This window comes from Morchella importuna, assembly GCF_003444635.1.
Source record: "Morchella importuna strain M04M26 chromosome Unknown Morimp01GS030, whole genome shotgun sequence".
In the NCBI taxonomy this organism is placed as follows: domain Eukaryota; kingdom Fungi; phylum Ascomycota; class Pezizomycetes; order Pezizales; family Morchellaceae; genus Morchella; species Morchella importuna.
In genome coordinates, this window is record NW_025763427.1 from 260781 (window position 1) to 278042 (window position 17262).

At 47.3% G+C, this 17262-nt stretch overlaps 6 protein-coding genes across 6 annotated transcripts; 4 read left to right on the forward strand and 2 right to left on the reverse strand.

The window, feature by feature from the left end:
- Positions 1 to 537: 537 nt before the first annotated feature.
- Positions 538 to 2113, forward strand: LAJ45_08533 (uncharacterized protein; the record flags this gene model as incomplete). The annotated part of the gene is made up of 4 exons (XM_046118083.1): positions 538 to 596; positions 670 to 786; positions 866 to 2005; positions 2091 to 2100. 4 exons carry the CDS (start codon positions 538 to 540, stop codon positions 2098 to 2100), a joined length of 1326 nt encoding a protein of 441 aa, XP_045968681.1.
- Positions 2114 to 3158: 1045 nt separating this feature from the next.
- On the forward strand, positions 3159 to 3501 carry LAJ45_08534 (uncharacterized protein; the record flags this gene model as incomplete). Its single annotated transcript, XM_046118084.1, has 2 exons — positions 3159 to 3305; positions 3391 to 3501. 2 exons carry the CDS (start codon positions 3159 to 3161, stop codon positions 3499 to 3501), a joined length of 258 nt encoding a protein of 85 aa, XP_045968682.1.
- Positions 3502 to 7924: 4423 nt separating this feature from the next.
- Positions 7925 to 9294, reverse strand: LAJ45_08535 (uncharacterized protein; the record flags this gene model as incomplete). The annotated part of the gene is made up of 6 exons (XM_046118085.1): positions 7925 to 8120; positions 8215 to 8568; positions 8647 to 8720; positions 8782 to 8814; positions 8877 to 9045; positions 9119 to 9294. 6 exons carry the CDS (start codon positions 9292 to 9294, stop codon positions 7925 to 7927), a joined length of 1002 nt encoding a protein of 333 aa, XP_045968683.1.
- A 1727-nt stretch (positions 9295 to 11021) lies between these two features.
- LAJ45_08536 (uncharacterized protein) lies at positions 11022 to 11963 on the forward strand (the record flags this gene model as incomplete). Its single annotated transcript, XM_046118086.1, has 1 exon — positions 11022 to 11963. One exon carries the CDS (start codon positions 11022 to 11024, stop codon positions 11961 to 11963), a length of 942 nt encoding a protein of 313 aa, XP_045968684.1.
- A 995-nt stretch (positions 11964 to 12958) lies between these two features.
- Positions 12959 to 14740, forward strand: LAJ45_08537 (uncharacterized protein; the record flags this gene model as incomplete). The annotated part of the gene is made up of 6 exons (XM_046118087.1): positions 12959 to 13556; positions 13618 to 13714; positions 13767 to 13954; positions 14067 to 14188; positions 14266 to 14430; positions 14492 to 14740. 6 exons carry the CDS (start codon positions 12959 to 12961, stop codon positions 14738 to 14740), a joined length of 1419 nt encoding a protein of 472 aa, XP_045968685.1.
- A 486-nt stretch (positions 14741 to 15226) lies between these two features.
- LAJ45_08538 (uncharacterized protein) lies at positions 15227 to 15941 on the reverse strand (the record flags this gene model as incomplete). The annotated part of the gene is made up of 3 exons (XM_046118088.1): positions 15227 to 15470; positions 15547 to 15854; positions 15915 to 15941. 3 exons carry the CDS (start codon positions 15939 to 15941, stop codon positions 15227 to 15229), a joined length of 579 nt encoding a protein of 192 aa, XP_045968686.1.
- Positions 15942 to 17262: the final 1321 nt, after the last annotated feature.

Here is a 17262-nt window from a genome sequence, read left to right on the forward strand (position 1 = left end):
TAAATTCTGTCGATATCACGAATTGTGAAGGTGTGGTGTTGGGATTTCGGATGTGTGGTTACGGGTCGGTCTAAGCCTATTGGGGGAGAAGCAGTCGTCTTTTCGTAAGTGTGGGGGGAGAAGAGGGTTTTGGCCCTAGTGGTGAGGCTCGTGAGGTGTGGCTGCTGCTGAGTAACCGTGGCTTGAGATATATGGTGGCTGTGTGACAACCGTCAGCCACACAGCAACGTCAAGGTACCGCATGCTAAATAGAACTAGGGCGCGCTGTGTGGCTTGGCGTGTCGTGAGAACAATTAATAACTAACAACAGTCGGGAGAGAGACGAAACGCACGACGGCATCGCCTGCCTATGACCTAAACCCACCTTGCCCCCCTCTCTTTCCATTCGTCTCACCTCACCATCCCCCTGTTTCGTACCTTTATCTCTCTAATCACCCTCACCTAGTAAACCACCATCCCTTTCTTTCCCTCACCCACGATCCAAACTCTCGCTCCCTCCTCGGCATTAACCAAACCTTCTACCCTTACCAGCAAGCAATGTCTACAGAACATGGCACCTCCGGTGGAGGTGACAAAGCTCACTATAAATCATACAAGTACAGCACTCTTGGGAAACAATGGCCTCCCCCTCGCTACGTGCGCTGACAGTGCTGCCATCATCGTCTACAGGAAGAAATACCGCAAGCTCCGCTTCAAATTCCACCAGTCCATGAAACGCTCCGACGAGCTCTTCAAGCAAGAACAGACCGCGAAAGCAGCCGTACGGCGAATACTGGAGGAAAACACGTTTGCCTCCCAATTCTACCCCCTCTGCCCCCCTTCCTATGGTGTGGTCCCGTACTGACCAATCCACTCTCTCCTCCAGTCGCCTTCTCGACCTCCTCGTTGACCTCAACTCCTCGACTCACATCCCCAAAGAGCGCCGCTTCAACCTCGGCTCACCGTCGTGTCCAACGCCAACTCGCTTCCTCTCGCCTACTCTACTTGCCACAATCCCGCAGGATGAGATCGTAGACGAGGAGGCACTTCTTCTCGACCCCCCTGTCAATGGGGCCCTGCAAGCGAAGGTGGAAGCTATGGATGCGGATACGTCCTCGACCTCGTCCGACTCTGACAACGAAGGCGACTTCAACGCCCATAACCGCCGCGACCGGGATTCAGACAACGAGGACGACGACATGGACGACGATGATGACCGCGAAGCCTATCTGGAGGAGATCCGGGAGACAAACTACAAGCGCGGGATTCCCGGGACACCCCCTCGGTACGTTCGTGATCAGATGAAAGCGGACGCGGAGCGCAAGGAGGCGGTCGAGCAGGCTCGCATGGCCGCCGAGCAGGCCAAGCAGGAGGCCATCGACTCCGCGGCTGCTGCAACTGCGGCCGCGGCGGGAGTGAAGCAGGAGCCAGTCGATGAGACCATGGAGGACCTTGACAACGCAGAACATCCGCCTCCGCAGACGCCACCAAGGAAGCCCATCTCATTGGCCGATATTTACCCGGCACCTGGACACACCCCGCCGTATCTGCGTGACCCGTCGCCGTTCCTTATGTCCCTGGAGGAGGAAGAGGCTTTCTACTATAATATTGATGAGAACCTGGGCGGCGAGATACCAACGAACCTTGAAACATCGCCGTCATCAAAGACTGAGTCCGACCCCCGTAACCCAATGAGCGTGTACTGCTGGCTCCGGAAATACCAGCCACAAGTATTCCTCCAGGAAGGCGAAGGCGAGAAGAAACCACGGGGTCGTGGCGGCCGTAAAAAGGCTGGACATGATGGAGATTCAGGGGATGAAGTGATGCCAACACCCGCTACAGCGCCGCAATCAGCTGTCAAGACCGGTGGGAAAAGACGGCGCGCCGACACAATGAAGGGTGCGGGACTTGAGGACAGTATGGAGATAGACCCTCACGCTACCACGCCTAGTCGTGGCCGCGGAGGGGGCAGGGGCCGAGGCGGCAGAAGGAGGGAGGGGGAACCCCCGGTTAAGAAACAGAGGAGGTTGGTGCAATCTAGAAACTCTTGATTTCAAAACTTTTTTATCTTTTGTTTCCTATTTGTAACAGGGACTAATGGCGGCAGTTAGTGTTGCTTAGTGAAGAGATTTGATGTTTCTCTAAACAATATATATACTCCTACATTTACCAAAATGATCCTCAGTATCAGTGGTATTTGAGGTTTAATTATATGGCACTGGAGGAAAGGGGGTTTCTTTTTTAACCTTGTGTAGATCAGCAGGAAAGATAGGCTGTCGTACAACAATTTGGGGAAAAAATAGGTGTCAGCTTTTGTTGTGGGGGAGGGGTTATCTCTGTTTCTAACGGTTTCTTTATTATTTCCTACTCTTCTTTCTTTATATCTTCTTATTCGTTGGGATGGCTTGCTTCTGTATCTTAGGCTTTCTTCCTCCTTTATCATCTGTGGAGTTTTTTTATTCATTTTTTCCCCCTTCTATTCTTTACTAAGGAGTACTATCCGGCCGTACATTACTGCCGCTGCCACTTCTGCTGCTGCTGTCACTGCCTTATCCACTACTTAGTCAGTATTACTACTATTCTTTTTTTTTTCTTGTTCCGGGAGGGGAAGGGAAGCAATTAAAGGAGGCGTTTCTTTTCTTTTCTTTTTCTTCTTTCAAACTTTGGGGTTGGGGGTTTAAGGGCGGGACTTGTACGTTAATGTGTGCTGCGCGCGTGCGGAAATAATAGTTTGCGGTCGCGGTTATGCGGCGGCACGGATATTTGGATCTGGTTAGACTGGGGTGGTGGGGAGAAATGTTGCATTTGGATCATTGACACCATATATAACTAACCTTACTCATTTGGGACATGGCATCTTGAAACTCTTTAGGGACTGGGCTGGGCTGGTCTTTGGGATTTGGTAACGTTGATGGAAATAGAATTTTTCTTCCACCTCGAGAAACCAGTAAACTACAAATACCATAATGTGTTCTTAGCTTTCCCTGTCTCCCGTCTCCCGCCCCCCGCCTCCCCAACTACCACTAACAACCACTATTCCTCCTCGACGTCTTGTATCAATCAACACATTCGTTACGGGCAGCAACACTCGCTATTTCCACCATTGTCATAAGTAGATCCTCGCAAACAAACACCCCACAAACAAACACCCCACCAACAAAAAAACAAAAACACACAAAATGCCCGTCCTAAAGTCTCTCTCTGTACACACCGCCGCAACAATTTCAACATCCCTCTTCCGCGCCCATGTCCCCGCGGCCGTTCTACGCATCAAGAGTCTCACGGCAGCAAACGTTGTATTCCCACCCCCAGAGGCTATCGAAGAGGTTACAATTTCTCAAACCTCTCTTTTTTATTATTATTTTTTGGCGGGAGGTGTTGCTGCTGACAGTTAATTGTGTGTTTAACTAGGTCGAGATGTCATTCGCAGGAACTATGGTTCGCCTGCCTGCAGTTGCTAGAGGTTTGGCTGCGACTGCGAAGGCTGCCACTGCGAAGGCTGCCGCTGTGTATGGGTGGTGATTGCTTTTGCATGAGATCCCCTGAAAACTTCAAAGTTCTCCCTAGCCCTTTTCAACCCCCATAATGACAGGCCTATTATATCGGTCTATGTCTAGCCTGTATAACACATTATATGTTAGAGTTTTAATAAAAGTTTGATTCTTTTCGTTCATTTTTAGTTCTGGCCTTTCTCTTGGCTACGTCGAGATTGTTCCGTATTTTCAATCTCTACATGCAGCCGTTGATATGGTTTTCCAGGTAATTCAATTGAAACCTAAACTATGGAATCTGCTTACCTCTTAGATTTCCACATTCCGGGTTTGGTGCTTGCTCAATTGTCCCGCTCATGGCCTCATGCTCAAAATAATAATATCAATATAGAACTCATCACATGGTCCTTCCGTAGCTTCAAACCATTGAAGCAAACACTGACCTCAGTAATTGGTATCCAGCTGATTAAAAAAAATCAGGCCGATATCTTGTGCCGTGTGACGGCTCATTGAAACATAACGCACTCACGAGCAAACGAGAGAATCTCTGGATCGAGTGGAATTACGGGCGATGGGTCATAGACCTGGACGACCCTCTGGGTTCGAAAATTAACTCGCTCCAGAATAGATTTCTTCTCGGTGAACATGTTCATTCACTGTTTGATCAGTATTTGGTCTCGGTGAACCCAGATGTAAGTATTTTGACGAGATTCATTATTTATACTCACTGTAAAAAGGATAACTACAAGATTGTGGTCTCCATGGTCGAACGCTTGATATGGTGTGTCGGAATCCGGCGGATCCTCATCGTGCCTCTAGTCAGCTTTTGCAGTAGCACTTTCGGCAGTCTGTGCTTGCGAACATGAGAGGTGCTGGGGAACCAGTATTTGAGCATGATTTTCGACCGGGAACGGATATGATGAAAGAGATACGAGAAGGGCCATGTGCGGAGGAAAGATTTGAGATGGATTTGGCAGCTAGATTGCATAGAGCTTTTATATAATCTTTAATGATAGGTAATTCGTTATTATTCTGGGGGTATGGAATTCAATACGTGGGCAAGGTGGCCTTGAAAAAGCGTTTACCGAGCAGCAGCGTCATAATAATTGCATAATATCAGGATAATAGGCGCCGCGCTATGCAGTCGTTCCCATTGGCGTGATTCATAGACAGGTCTCAGGACAATAGTGAAATTCAAAAGGCTACCCGTGGTTAATAGTAAAAGATTCCTAGTTAGTCTACATCCCTAGATATGCCAGAGCAGAATAACTAATAGTACTAACTAACGCATTTCCTACACTGATATAAATTAAAGACCTCAAGCTTGCTACCTCATGACTTTGGCAGAGCATCGGTAAGTACCGGTGTCGAGTGATATCACATGAATACAATATATATGTCCCGACACAAGAATATATACTTCGACAAACAACGAAGCGCTCAAGGCGGGTTCACAAGACATCCAGCTTTATATAAAGAGCGTTGGCTAGAGTTTAACGTTTAATAGCTGCTTGGTGTCCAGATAACCTTCGAGTGTCGATAGAAGAACGAGGGAGAGAATTGCATGCAGCGAACAGCTTGGTCGCCTTTAACGAACGGTCAAATTTGTTTAACCCCTAGCTCTACAAGGTACATGTATATATTTAGTTAGATAGATACACCCTTCAAGCACACATGAATGTAGCTAACATGTTAACACACCACAAAAGATATAGGGGTTTGTAATTGTGGTACTGCATGAAATACAGAGAGGCCGGATTAATTGACCGCATATATACGATATACTTCCCTACATATATCAGATCAGATGCTAAACACGACATTTGCACTACTAATAATACTAAAATACAGTAACCACATGCGGGTGTACCCTTCTGCACTCGAGATCCATATATTAACGTTAAACGCTTTATGAAATCGAGTGATATTTTATGACTGAACTGACCTCAAATTCTAGGATTCTTCTGAGGGGGAGACATCAACACCAAATTTCAATTCTCCGAGAAGATATTACTCTGGGAATTAGTTTACATGTAGTAGCTAGTCGTACAGTAGCGTCCATAACTTCTAACACAGTTCCCAAATCCGCAGCCTTCCTACAGTTTAGCAGTTGCGCGAAGCCACCCGACTCGATGGCAAAGTGTCAATATTGTTATACGTCTCCTAGGAACGAAAGGTTCGCTAATTCCTAAAGTATAAACTATAAGGCGGGGCATCACAACCGGATCGTTCCGATCGCTTGTATGAGAGGATATGTTCTTAATTTTATGTGCACTTTCTCACGTCAGTACGACAACACAAGGCTCAAAACTACACGTAAAATCCGGTCTACAGGTTGAAAGCCAACTAGGCCCCTGTATATTGGCCCAATAGCCGCCGTACCCCGGTGCGCAGTACTGTGGATGTGCAGATTTGTCTTAGTTAATTCCATCATGATCTACGTCGTCCTACATACTGCTTCTCCTCGCTTTATGGTGTACTTTAATACGAGGATCCAGTGGAGATAGGATTATCAGATGGATCCGAGGGAATGAAATAGTGAATCTAAGGCTGGCGCTTGCGATGGTGCTGGCTATGGATTTTGATGTTGATAACGTGTTCTCGCAGGAAACTGCCATCCACGCACACATACATATACAGCCCCCTCTGATATCCAAAACAAGTTTGGGAGAGCCATCCTAATGGTGGCATATCACGATTTATCACAATATCTTCTAGTTTCTCAGATGTCTTACAGCCTGCAGAAATTTACACGAATGGCATCCCAAGCAATTGTCCAGTATAAGCTAGGGGCATATGAGATGCTTTTTTTGAGAATTATGGGTGGAGTAAACTTTCCTGCTGACAGTTTAGTTTGTTTTAAAATCTGGTAGATCCGGATAAAGAATCTCCAAGATGATGCTGGTAATAGGTTCATATATATGATCATGGGGCGTTCATTCATATGTTAACCGTACGATACCGGCCTGTGTAGAAATTCTTTTAATACCCATCAAGGGTGTTGCTGATACAGCCTATTTAAGGACACTAACAAACGTGCATTTACCCTGTGAGAAGTTTTAGTTGTTGACCGCTGACATCTCCCTGCCTATGATGTTTAAGATAGGATAGCATGATATATGACGTCGAGTGCGTCCGCGCTGATATCGGTCTGAAAACGTATCAGATGCCCCAACTAAGCAGGAGTTGTCCATCGAAGAGCTTCGAGACAGTATCTGTGGAACATCATGGAGGAATCAATGAGACCTTTGTGATAAAGCATTAGAAAAAGTGGATCATCCAATTTGTGGGCCATAAAGCCTGGAAAAACAATCCCCAGCGTCCCTAAACTCCACCCAACTTGTGGGAAACTCAGTATCCGCATCAATCACATCTCTTGCATGACAATCCAGCCCTCAAAAAGAAAAGAACCCATGGCGACGAGTGATATATTATGACTTGATGGCATCATTCGAGAAAGAGCTCGATTTTCTGACCTAAATAGAAATATCAACCTCAAAAAAAAAAAAAAATTAGATCGACCCGCTAAGCAATACTTAACTCAGTTCACGTACTCAGCTCACCTGGCCCCCGGTGTTGGTTTATCAAGCTACCCGACTTGTGAAGAGATGACTACACAGCCTCCCGAGGAAGAAAATTTCGCTTGGTCAAACATCGCATAGATTAAAGCGATTCATCACAACCGCAACCGCAACCACCCCCGCTTCCACTTTCATCAAAGTACTTCTTCCACCTTTTTCCCCCAAGTCTACCACATCAGGTCCAATATAATATTCCACGGGCTATGCAATTCCCCACTATATAGTCAGCATCGCTATCAATTGCAACCCTTATGGTACCTTAAGACGCCGTTCCCACCCACCGGAAGGCTACCCGCAGAGAATTATGTACGTGTGCTCTCGTCACTGGAACTACTCGAGTGATGGGCTATGAGAGCCCTACGATTGCATTCAACCTGATACCGTATCGTTACGCTAGCTTATTAACTCCTGGAAAGGGGTGCATTATACATGTGCACTTCGTCGTCTCTTTACACGTCAGTACATGATACAACAATAACAAGGCGCAACCTAGGGGTTGGAATTGAATCACAAAGGCTGATCTACGCTAGGATACTAATCCTTGTCAAAGCCTCTATAAATCAATTGCGCACAAAGTTCAGATGAGTGTACCAACCATTCAATTATCTATCAGTTCTAATCATCCCCCCACTTTCAAAGGAAGATATCTACATTACGAAACGATGTAGTACGATTAGAAGGGTATAAAAATACAGAGCGAATAAAGAAAAGAGCTGTCGACAGATGAAGGGAAAATAAAAATTCTGCCAGCAGTCGGTATATACCAAGGATAAGTGCAATGCATACAATCGCCTTGTCTCCAATAGCGCCGTGAATACCGTGGAAGCTAATGGTTCAAACTTTTGCGCATATCAGGAAGTCATCATGCATGTCTTAGATCTTTTTGACATCATCTGATGCAGGCTTTATTTCATCCATAGAATGACCGGATGTAATGTCGCTGATAAAATCATAAATGTAATCGAAGTAGTTTTCTTCCGCGCAGGTGTCATTATGTGTCCCCTCGGGGAGTTCGCGCCAGAGTTTTGTGGATGTGCACACGTCGTACAGGGTTTTCATGTGAGATGGTCTGTCTCGTGTCAGCATGTTTCATCAACCTTCCAATCAAAACACCCCGTAGAAGCTCATAGATGAAACGAAATAGCCACCAAGCGGAAACATACGGAACAAGTTCGTCTTTCAAGCCGCTGAGGAACAGAACCGGCACTCCTTTGATTGCTGGAAGTGTGGCCTCGCTGGGCCAAATCTGATGGCACAGCCTCGCCAGATACTTCGCGGGAGGGAAAACGGTTGGAATAAGCGTCCGGATTGAACGGAAAGTATTCTCGAGAATAAGACCAGCGACCTTGTCTTGATTCTTTGCGACTAGTTGAATAGCGAGGGCCCCACCGAGGGACTGTCCGTAGATGAAGATCGAAGTTCCGGCGGTGGAGGGGTTAGTAAGTAAGTAATTAAGGGCTGTTTGGGCATCTATCATCAGACCCTTCTCAGAAGGACGGCCGGTAGAGTGCCCATATCTACATGTAGGTAAGTTCGCGCGCAGTGAATACGGGGGCCTTATTTATAATAAGAAGGCGAAGATCGACAGAACTTACCCTCGGTAGGATAAGATGAAGATATGGCACCCCATTTGCTCACTAAAAACACGGGCTATTGGTAGCCTGTGGCCCTGTCCAATGTCAGCCTCAGTGACACGGGAGAAGTCGTGTGGGGAGCTGGCTAAAACTTACAATATTGCCAGCATTTCCATGCATGAAGAGCACCTGCGATAACACCCGTCAACAACCCGCCATAATCACGATAAGCGCATGTAGTAGGGCCGCACAGTAACACCCAGCTGCGGCCTCCTCGAGGTGCGCAAGAGAAAGTTGCTCAACATCTCGCCATCCGGCGTCTTGAGCTTCACTGTCTCCCAGTCATCGATGCCGAATTCTTGGGGAGTCGGCACGCTTGTCCGTGCGCCAGCAGGTACTGATCGGGGATATATGATTTCTCTATCAGTGTATTTGTTAGCTTCAGTGGGGGGATTGGGGGGGAGGGGTGCTAGTCGGCCGTGTGATGACGTACGATTGCTTAAAGTACAATAATGCCGAGAGGAGCACGGCGAGACCAGTGGAAGCCACGATTGCTCCTTTCAGGTATGAGTAGAGGGAGCTGATATAGGGGAAGATGGTCTCTGAAGACGACATGAACAATGAGGAAGGAAGAGAGGAGCTCAGCTGCGTGATATTCAGATCGAGCATAAAAGTGTGTATGCGTAAATACCCACAAGGTGCAACTGGCGGCAAACAGGATTAATGCCTGTTGGAGTGTTGTTGCCTTGTGTATGGTGGGAAAGGGAAGGCGACGACGATGCCTGTTGCTTGTTTGTTTGCCGCTTGGTTGCTATGGCAGTTTACTCGAAGGGATGAGTGCCAAACAACGTCAAATTCGTTCACAGAGCAGTGGAGCATGTAAGTGCCATTGTACCGGTATGTACGTACAGAAGCGTACTCTACATATCTCGAGTGTCGTTGGAACGTCAAAATCCGGAGTAAATTCTTTAGCGAGATTCCGGGGTGCTCGGCCTGCGCGTGCAGGGAGGGTTCATGTCATACCTTTATGTTCTTACCGATTACCAGAGCCGCTGCATACAATCACGTGATTAAGTGTTTGTTTAATTTCGGTCCCGCCCAGCTGCCAGGCATATCTACATGTAGGTTTTGTGCGCACTCATACTCCGAAGCTACCTATATGTGCTGCTGCATAGTATGTCACTTTACCCTATATGATGTAGGGTGGGTATGCACAATGCACATTACTAGTCCTCGATATAGGGCTGATAGCCTTGTCCGGCCGGCGTACGTGCCACTATGATATTCAATGCGCACACGTAAAGAGAGGTCAATTGCAATTGAAACTCGGGAGTATGGGTGGAATCATGGTACCAGGTTTGGCCTTGGGCCGGTATCTAGAGAGAGTGCAGTAGTATATTCAAGTACCGGCAGAGTACGTACCGGTAGATGCTTTAATAATTATTGTATTAATTCGAGATATCTGGTGCCGCTATAGTGAAAATATTCGATATTGACAGCGAGATGTTGTGTGTATATATAGAGAACCTGAATATAGTGATCATGATATTACTGGCTTACAACTCGACCACTGTGTTGTGGGTACATGTATGTACACGAAGTAGCCGTATCTCCAATGATTGTCTTATGACTAGTGGTGTTCCTAGACCTTTGTTTCAAAGCACAGAAATCTTGCAGAGCTGATCATCAATACACACACTATCACTCGATCAGTGATCGGTACTCCCCACAAATCGCCACGATGTTTCCAAGGCTTCATAAAGCTGACCCCCGGCCAGAGTTGTTGTAAAACAATTTGAGCGATAGATAGAGACCATTGCGCGCTCTCCCGGCCCCCGCACATTTCCCTCATTCAGTTGTTGCCCCCAAACGTTTCAGTTGCATCCCAGGAAGGGGGAAATTTAACTAGGGTAAAAACTCTACAGTGCTTCTCAACGCGCCGCTTAGTTACCAGTAACAGACTTCTGCGCAGTGTAGAGCAATCTCTGCGTAGCTGTGATCTATCAAATCAACGACGTCACAGAACGATGGGAGGTTCTTTCATTCACTCTCAGTTTACTTCTTTTCCATGATAATAAAGTGGAGTAGACAGACTCGAGCTTAGAAAAATTTATTTTTTTCTTCCGGCCGATGGATGAGACACGTGGTGGTGTGGTCGTGTCATTAATTGAGCTTAAGTGCGCACTAAACACACAATAATTTTGTATTTAACCCCTCTGTATAACCTCTATGTGGGAATCTCTATCGATCGAACTCAGCGTGCTCCCACTTACTTTGTTTTTGAACTTTTCACTGTTGACCTTTGAACCCTCGATCCTCATAAATTCTATCATCTAGCTAGCTAGTCAGCCTTCATAATCCAAACCTAGACCAAACTTGCCTTTCAATCAACTACTATGTATCACTCATACAATCACCGCTCCTCAGACCCATTACTCCTAGAATTCACAAATGCCACCCCCGAGCCCGAATTTGAGGCCCCATCTTCAAGCTCATCGGATTCCATCTCTCCCCTTCTGGAAATCCCCATCGAGCTCTTGACCATGGTCGCCACGTATCTCGATTCAAGCGACCTCTTCTCTCTTCTCCTTACCGCGAAAGCTCTCCCGTTCTGGCTGCTTCCTATGGCGCTGCCGCTACGTCTTCCTCTAGACAGAACCCTTCTCCACTATGCCGCGGAGAAAGGTTCCCCAGATTGCATGCGCCACATCCTCTGCGACGACGAGTGTCTGGCGCTGCTAAACACCCCCGATAATAAGGGTGAGACTCCACTGCACATAGCCGCGAAGCGCGAGGACCAGCGTATGTGTGAGGTACTGCTAGAAGCCGGCGCAGATATCGATGCGCGTAACACTGATGATGAGACGCCGATCTTCTGCGCGGTGGAGGCAGGGCGTGCTAAGGTAGTTAGGATATTGAGGGTCCGAGGCGCTGATCTACGGGCGGTCGAGAAGAATAATAAGTTAACGGCGGAGCAGAAGGCCGTCATGTATGGGCGTGAGGACGTTATTTTAGCAATAAGGTGTGAGGAGGGTCTGAGTGGGGAGCGTGGGTATCAGCAGTTGGAAGTTGCAACTGCCCACGGGTTTGTGGAGATTGTCAATAGGATGATTAGAGAGGGAAAGAACCCATTCGAGAAGGGCGGAAGTAAGGCTCTGAGTGTGATCGCGTGCTGGAGGAGTGGCGGGAGGATTTTCGAGGAGTTGGGAGAGGAGCAGGAGACGAGCGTAGCGCCGGAGTTGCTGGTAAGGAAGAAGCGGAGGGGTAGATGGGAGGATTTGGAGGACGAGCATGTTACGAGCCCATTTGAGAAGAGGTTGAAGCTGATGAACTTCTGATGGTAAAGGTAGGTAGTAGTGCAGTGCACGTGTGGAACCGGCGCCGGGAATTTGGATAAGAAGTATTGTCGGTAAATTTCGATTTGGAATTTGGTATTCATGTTAAGAACCTAGATTTTAAACACGCAAGTAGAGTCAGCTATCTTTATGGTACTTATTTTCTTTCTTTTCCTTTCTTTTCCTTTCTTTTCCTTTCTTCTCTCCTTTCTTCGTTCCTTTACTCCTTTCTTACTTTCTTCTCCTCTTTCCTTCTTTCTTTTCCCCCTCCGTTTCTTGATTTAAGGTGTAGGGTCTGGGGCGTATGGGTGTTTTCTTCTTCTTGGTTAATAGGGTGTTTATGTCTCTGTGTCTATGTTTGTCTTTCTTTTCTCTGTTTCTCTGTTTCTTCACTGTGAAAAAAAAAATGTATTTGTTAATCCGTAATCACTCGTCAGTGTTTGTTTATATTATTAGTATTAGGATTAGGCTCAAATTGCTACTACGTGTAGTTTCTTAATTAAACTAGTGCGTTACTAGCGTGACCCATTCTGGTAGATTAGTAGGTAGGGGAGTAATTATAAATCTCGACTGAACCCACACACAGCGTAGGTAACTCTAGCCTCCCCATGAGCTCAAGACGAGCTTTGCTAGAAGAGATGCGGAACTAGAGCTCGAGACCAAAGCAAAGGGAATCCCCATAGCAGTGCGCCTTGTAGAAAGCGAAGGGAGCGCTTAAACCATAATCATCGAAGTGGTATTTCCAGATCACTAAAAATCACTCGCTAGAATAACTAGTAGCGCGACGATCTTATGAAGATCTACGGACCCGAGCAGCAGCAGATGTCCCCAAATAAGCTTTAGAAGCTAGAATAGGTGAATTCCTAGGTACTGGCCACGTGTGAGTATGATTCCAGCTCTCCGAAACATAATACTCATCTCGAGACCTCCGAGATCAGCCCACTGTTTATCAGCCCATTCTTTATCAGTCTACCCACCATCCACCATACACTATCAAGATGGACGGGAATTTTTCTCTCCCTACAGACGCAACAATATACAGTTCCCTGCCCTCACCACCCGCGGAGCCAAACGTAGTCCCCTCTACTCCAAGGATCACAGATCTACCCGTCCATGCAATATGTCCGACCATCCCGCTCCTCTCCTCGAAGAGCAATAACTCTTGCGTTCCCTGTATCCCCACACTCCACCTCGAAGTCCGCCTTCTCCCGCAGGCCTCAATTCGCCCTGACTCTATTATTCGTTACGTCCACGAATGGCTCAACGCCAACTTCATCTCCCTGCACCTCGCGCAGAATATCACAGTCTTCGAAGATGCCCCACTAATCTCGGAGAGCGTGGAGATAATCACAGTAGTTGAGGCTACGGGGTCGACAGCGGAGATACTACACCTTGACGAGGTACTGCTAGATGTGTGCGCGTATAAGCTACATGAAGGGACCGATGTACTTGGTGGGACAGGCGGCGAGGAGGGTGAAGAGGCACCGAGCTCGAGGGTGTTGGTCCTGCCGAGTAGAGCGTTGGATGGACTATGGGAGTATCTGGTTTTTGAACCAGATATTAGGAAAGGGTTGCTACATTTTATATCAAGTATTAGTAAGTGCTCCTGGGAGCCGAGGCGGGTAGCTGTGCTGATATACTGGTATGTGGGTGGTAGTTTTGTTTGCGGATAAGAAGGTCAACTTTATGTGTGTGACTTGGAACAGGCTGATATTGCTACATGGGCCTCCGGGGTCCGGGAAAACGAGTCTGTGGTGGGTACTCTATGTACCTTGCATGACTATGTATTAATACTGATCTACGAAGTCGGGCGTTAGCACAGAAGCTCTCGATTCGGCTGTCGAAACGGTTCTCGCACTGCCAGCTCGTGGAGATTAATAGCCACAGTTTATTTTCAAAGTGGTTCTCGGAGTCGGGTAAGCTCGTGGGAAGGATGTTTGATGAAATACTGCAAATGCTGGCGGACGAGGATACATTTATTGTGGTACTAATAGGTTAGTTAATGGCTAGCGGTTAGTAGTGGACAGTACTACATGTAGTAGTGCTAGCAATTGGTACTATTACTATTTAGTCAATGTTACTAACAGGTAATATTCGGAGGGACAGACGAAATCGAATCTCTCACCTCAGCCCGAAAAGGTGCCGCCAGCGGCAACGAGCCTTCCGACTCCCTCCGGGTCGTGAATGCACTGCTGACAGCACTTGATAAACTCCGTTTCAAAAATAATGTGAGAGCGGCTCTCTAAAACAAATGTCTCCCAACCAGAACCAGCAGCTGACCAAAGTCCGGCTACAATGGCGGTAGGTGATCGTGCTCACAACCTCAAACCTCTTGGAAGCCATGGATCCTGCCTTCCTCGACCGCGCAGACATAAAGCAGTACGTCGGTGCCCCTAAAACACAAGCCGTTTACACCATCCTACGGACGTGTCTCAACGAACTTATTCGTTGCGGACTGATTGATGAGCAGGTATGGCAGCGTATTTTCGAATTTCTCCCCTCAGAAAGAGGAGTGCACTGAGTTTAGATAGACAGAAATTGCCACAGCCGAAGAAGCCAGCTTGACACTTTTCTCGCAGCCCTGCTTTGCGTCGAGCAGGCTGTGGCGCATCGCAGAGGAGTGTACGGACTTTTCGGGCCGGACATTAAGGAGGCTGCCAGTGCTGATGCATGCGGCGTATATTCAGAAGGAGAGCTGTAGTCTGATGGAGGCCTTAAAGGCCCTGGAGTTGGTGGTAGAGGATGAGAAGAGGGCAAGGAAGGAGTTGGCGGTGGACTGAGGCATGCTTGCTTACTGCCACTCGTGGCAGTTTTCTTATTATGTAGGGTGATTTTTGTTGATAAGCTTGTGCCTTTTTTTTCTTTTCTTTTTTGCTGCTACGGAAATGATCGCTGGTAGGGTATGTGGCTATTTTAGATGGTGCCGGCGAGTATGTAAAGGGGTTAGGAGCTCTGTAAAGGATTCATCACTGGATCTCACTCGGCGGTTCGGCCAATGCGTGTTGTCTACCGGGGCAGGTTTGTTTGGTCGATGTATCTATCCACAGACACATACATATTAAGCACCCACCTATCTACACCCGGCACACAGATGTGCGTACATGTATGTACTACTGCTAATGCCATTCAGCAAGAAAAGAAAACAAAGAAACATAATCATCCCAAATCATCTATATAGCTAGTTATCTTAGATATTTAATTCCAAGAAGAACTCCTCTTCGTTCTTCTTCTTTTCATATTCTCCCTATTCTTCCTATTCTTCCCCTCTACAATCCTTGCCTCAGTCTATCCGCCAACTGCCTCTTGCCAAATTCCCACGCATTGAGAAGGCCCTGCTCCGAGAGGTCAATGTTCTTGACACTCGGCGCATCCTCCATGGGCTGCTTCGTCACCCGTGCTGCAATCGTCGCCGGATCCGTTTCCAATATTACGCCATCATCGACAACCTCGTCGACAGCCAGTGAGACAACATCAAAGTGCTCCAAGATGGTGCGCTTATCCACCGTATTTCTACCGGCCGCACGTCGTCAGCCCCAACCCTCGCCTCCTTGCAATTGAGCTAAGATAGTAGACGGTAAACACACACCTTAGCAGTATACTCAACGTATCCCTGAGCGCCAGTAGGGCATTCCATAACAGGAGCTCATTCTCGTCGGCGCCGCCAACAACATAGAGGACGACGTCGCCCTCGGTCTTGAAGACGACGACGCGGCCGTCATAGAGGATGATATCGTTTCCGGCGGTGGCTGTCTTTTCGGTGAGGCCCTTTTCGAATGCGGCCTGGGAGGCGGGCGTGGGGTAGGGCGGGGCGCTACTGGCGGGGGAGTGCGGGGGGTGGTAGTATTTGGCGAGGAGGCGAGTGCCCGTGTTGGTCAGGAGGAGGACCGCGTTTACCTAGGTCGAGGGGAGGCGCGGTTAGCAGCGGGTAGGGCGGGTCAAAGGTGGGTGTGCTACCGAGAAGAGGGTGAGGTTGGGGGACATTCTGGAGGTGCTTGTAGGCAGGTGCTGCGCTGGTGAGAGTGGAGGCGTGAGGAGGTTGTTACAGTGTGGTAGTAGTTGTCGCAGGAGTTAATACCTAGTTGGCCTGAACGGAAGAAGCCGTGGGGGGGGGGGGGAGCTACAGGGTACTCGATTGTGGTAGAGAGTTCCTGCCTTCTTGCCTAACCTGATATTAGGATATATATGCGGACATATGTGCTAGTGAAGATCCCCTAGGGATTTTTGAATTCTGCCCATTGGTCAAAAGGCTCCTGTCGCTCATCCAAAATCACTCGTCGAACCAACCAGTAGGCGCGCGTTCCTGCATATCTTCTTTCCTTTTTTTCTCCCTCATCTTTGTGCGTGATCAGCTTACTACATTTATCACACAAGTGCGCACTGCAGATGATGGACCACGGCCAGGTCAGCGATAGGCTCGAGTTCAACCATCACAGAAAATATTCCTGATGGCGGTGTTCATTAAGCTGGAAAAGCAAAAGCGCGAAACGAAACAAAATATCTCAAGGTAGATTCGCACTGATATCTCGAACAACTTGTTGTATTACCACTTAATGATAAAGAGACACAAGGAGGCTCCGAAGAGATACACTCTTTATAACCCACGTGAAATGTAAATCCCTTGTCCTCGGAAATACAATCATGAAAATCGAGCGACATATGTATGTAAGAATCATTGTCAACATTCCCAAATCAACCGAAAGGATAAACCTCTCTCTTTCGAAAAAGTAAAGTTATTATAGTGCGTCTGCGAAAGCAATATAACATCTTATTCTAAACAGTAGCATCGATTCATGTATCCTCACTTGGAGACTCGAGCCTGACAAGACATATTGGGAGAAATGATAGAGCAGGCACATGCACATTAGGCTATGTTCTCCCATGGAATCATTGCTGGCCTGTTTATATGCCGAATTGACGCTCCTTTTGACGAGCCTAAAAAAGAGAAAACCTGAATAAGTTTAAACCGTTTATCTTATATATTGGACAACCTATATATCCCGTCTTCTGATAACTGTAGTTTAAGTTTTGCACGGGGACCCTCACTAGACAATAGTATATATTAGACCATGATGATTTCCAAGGGGTGCTGTTTGTTTTAATTATCATTGAGCTTGCAGTAAACGTCATTTTTCTTGCTCCAGCTAGATATAGGATATAGAATGAAAGATCGGCTCCCTATTCCTATAATACGAATCTCCCTTGAGGCTTTAATGTTATCTGCGGATCCGTGGGTAACGCTCAATATGAGTTTCAATCACCAACCGCAAACTCCACGGACCGCGGCGTACCGGATAGTTTCTGG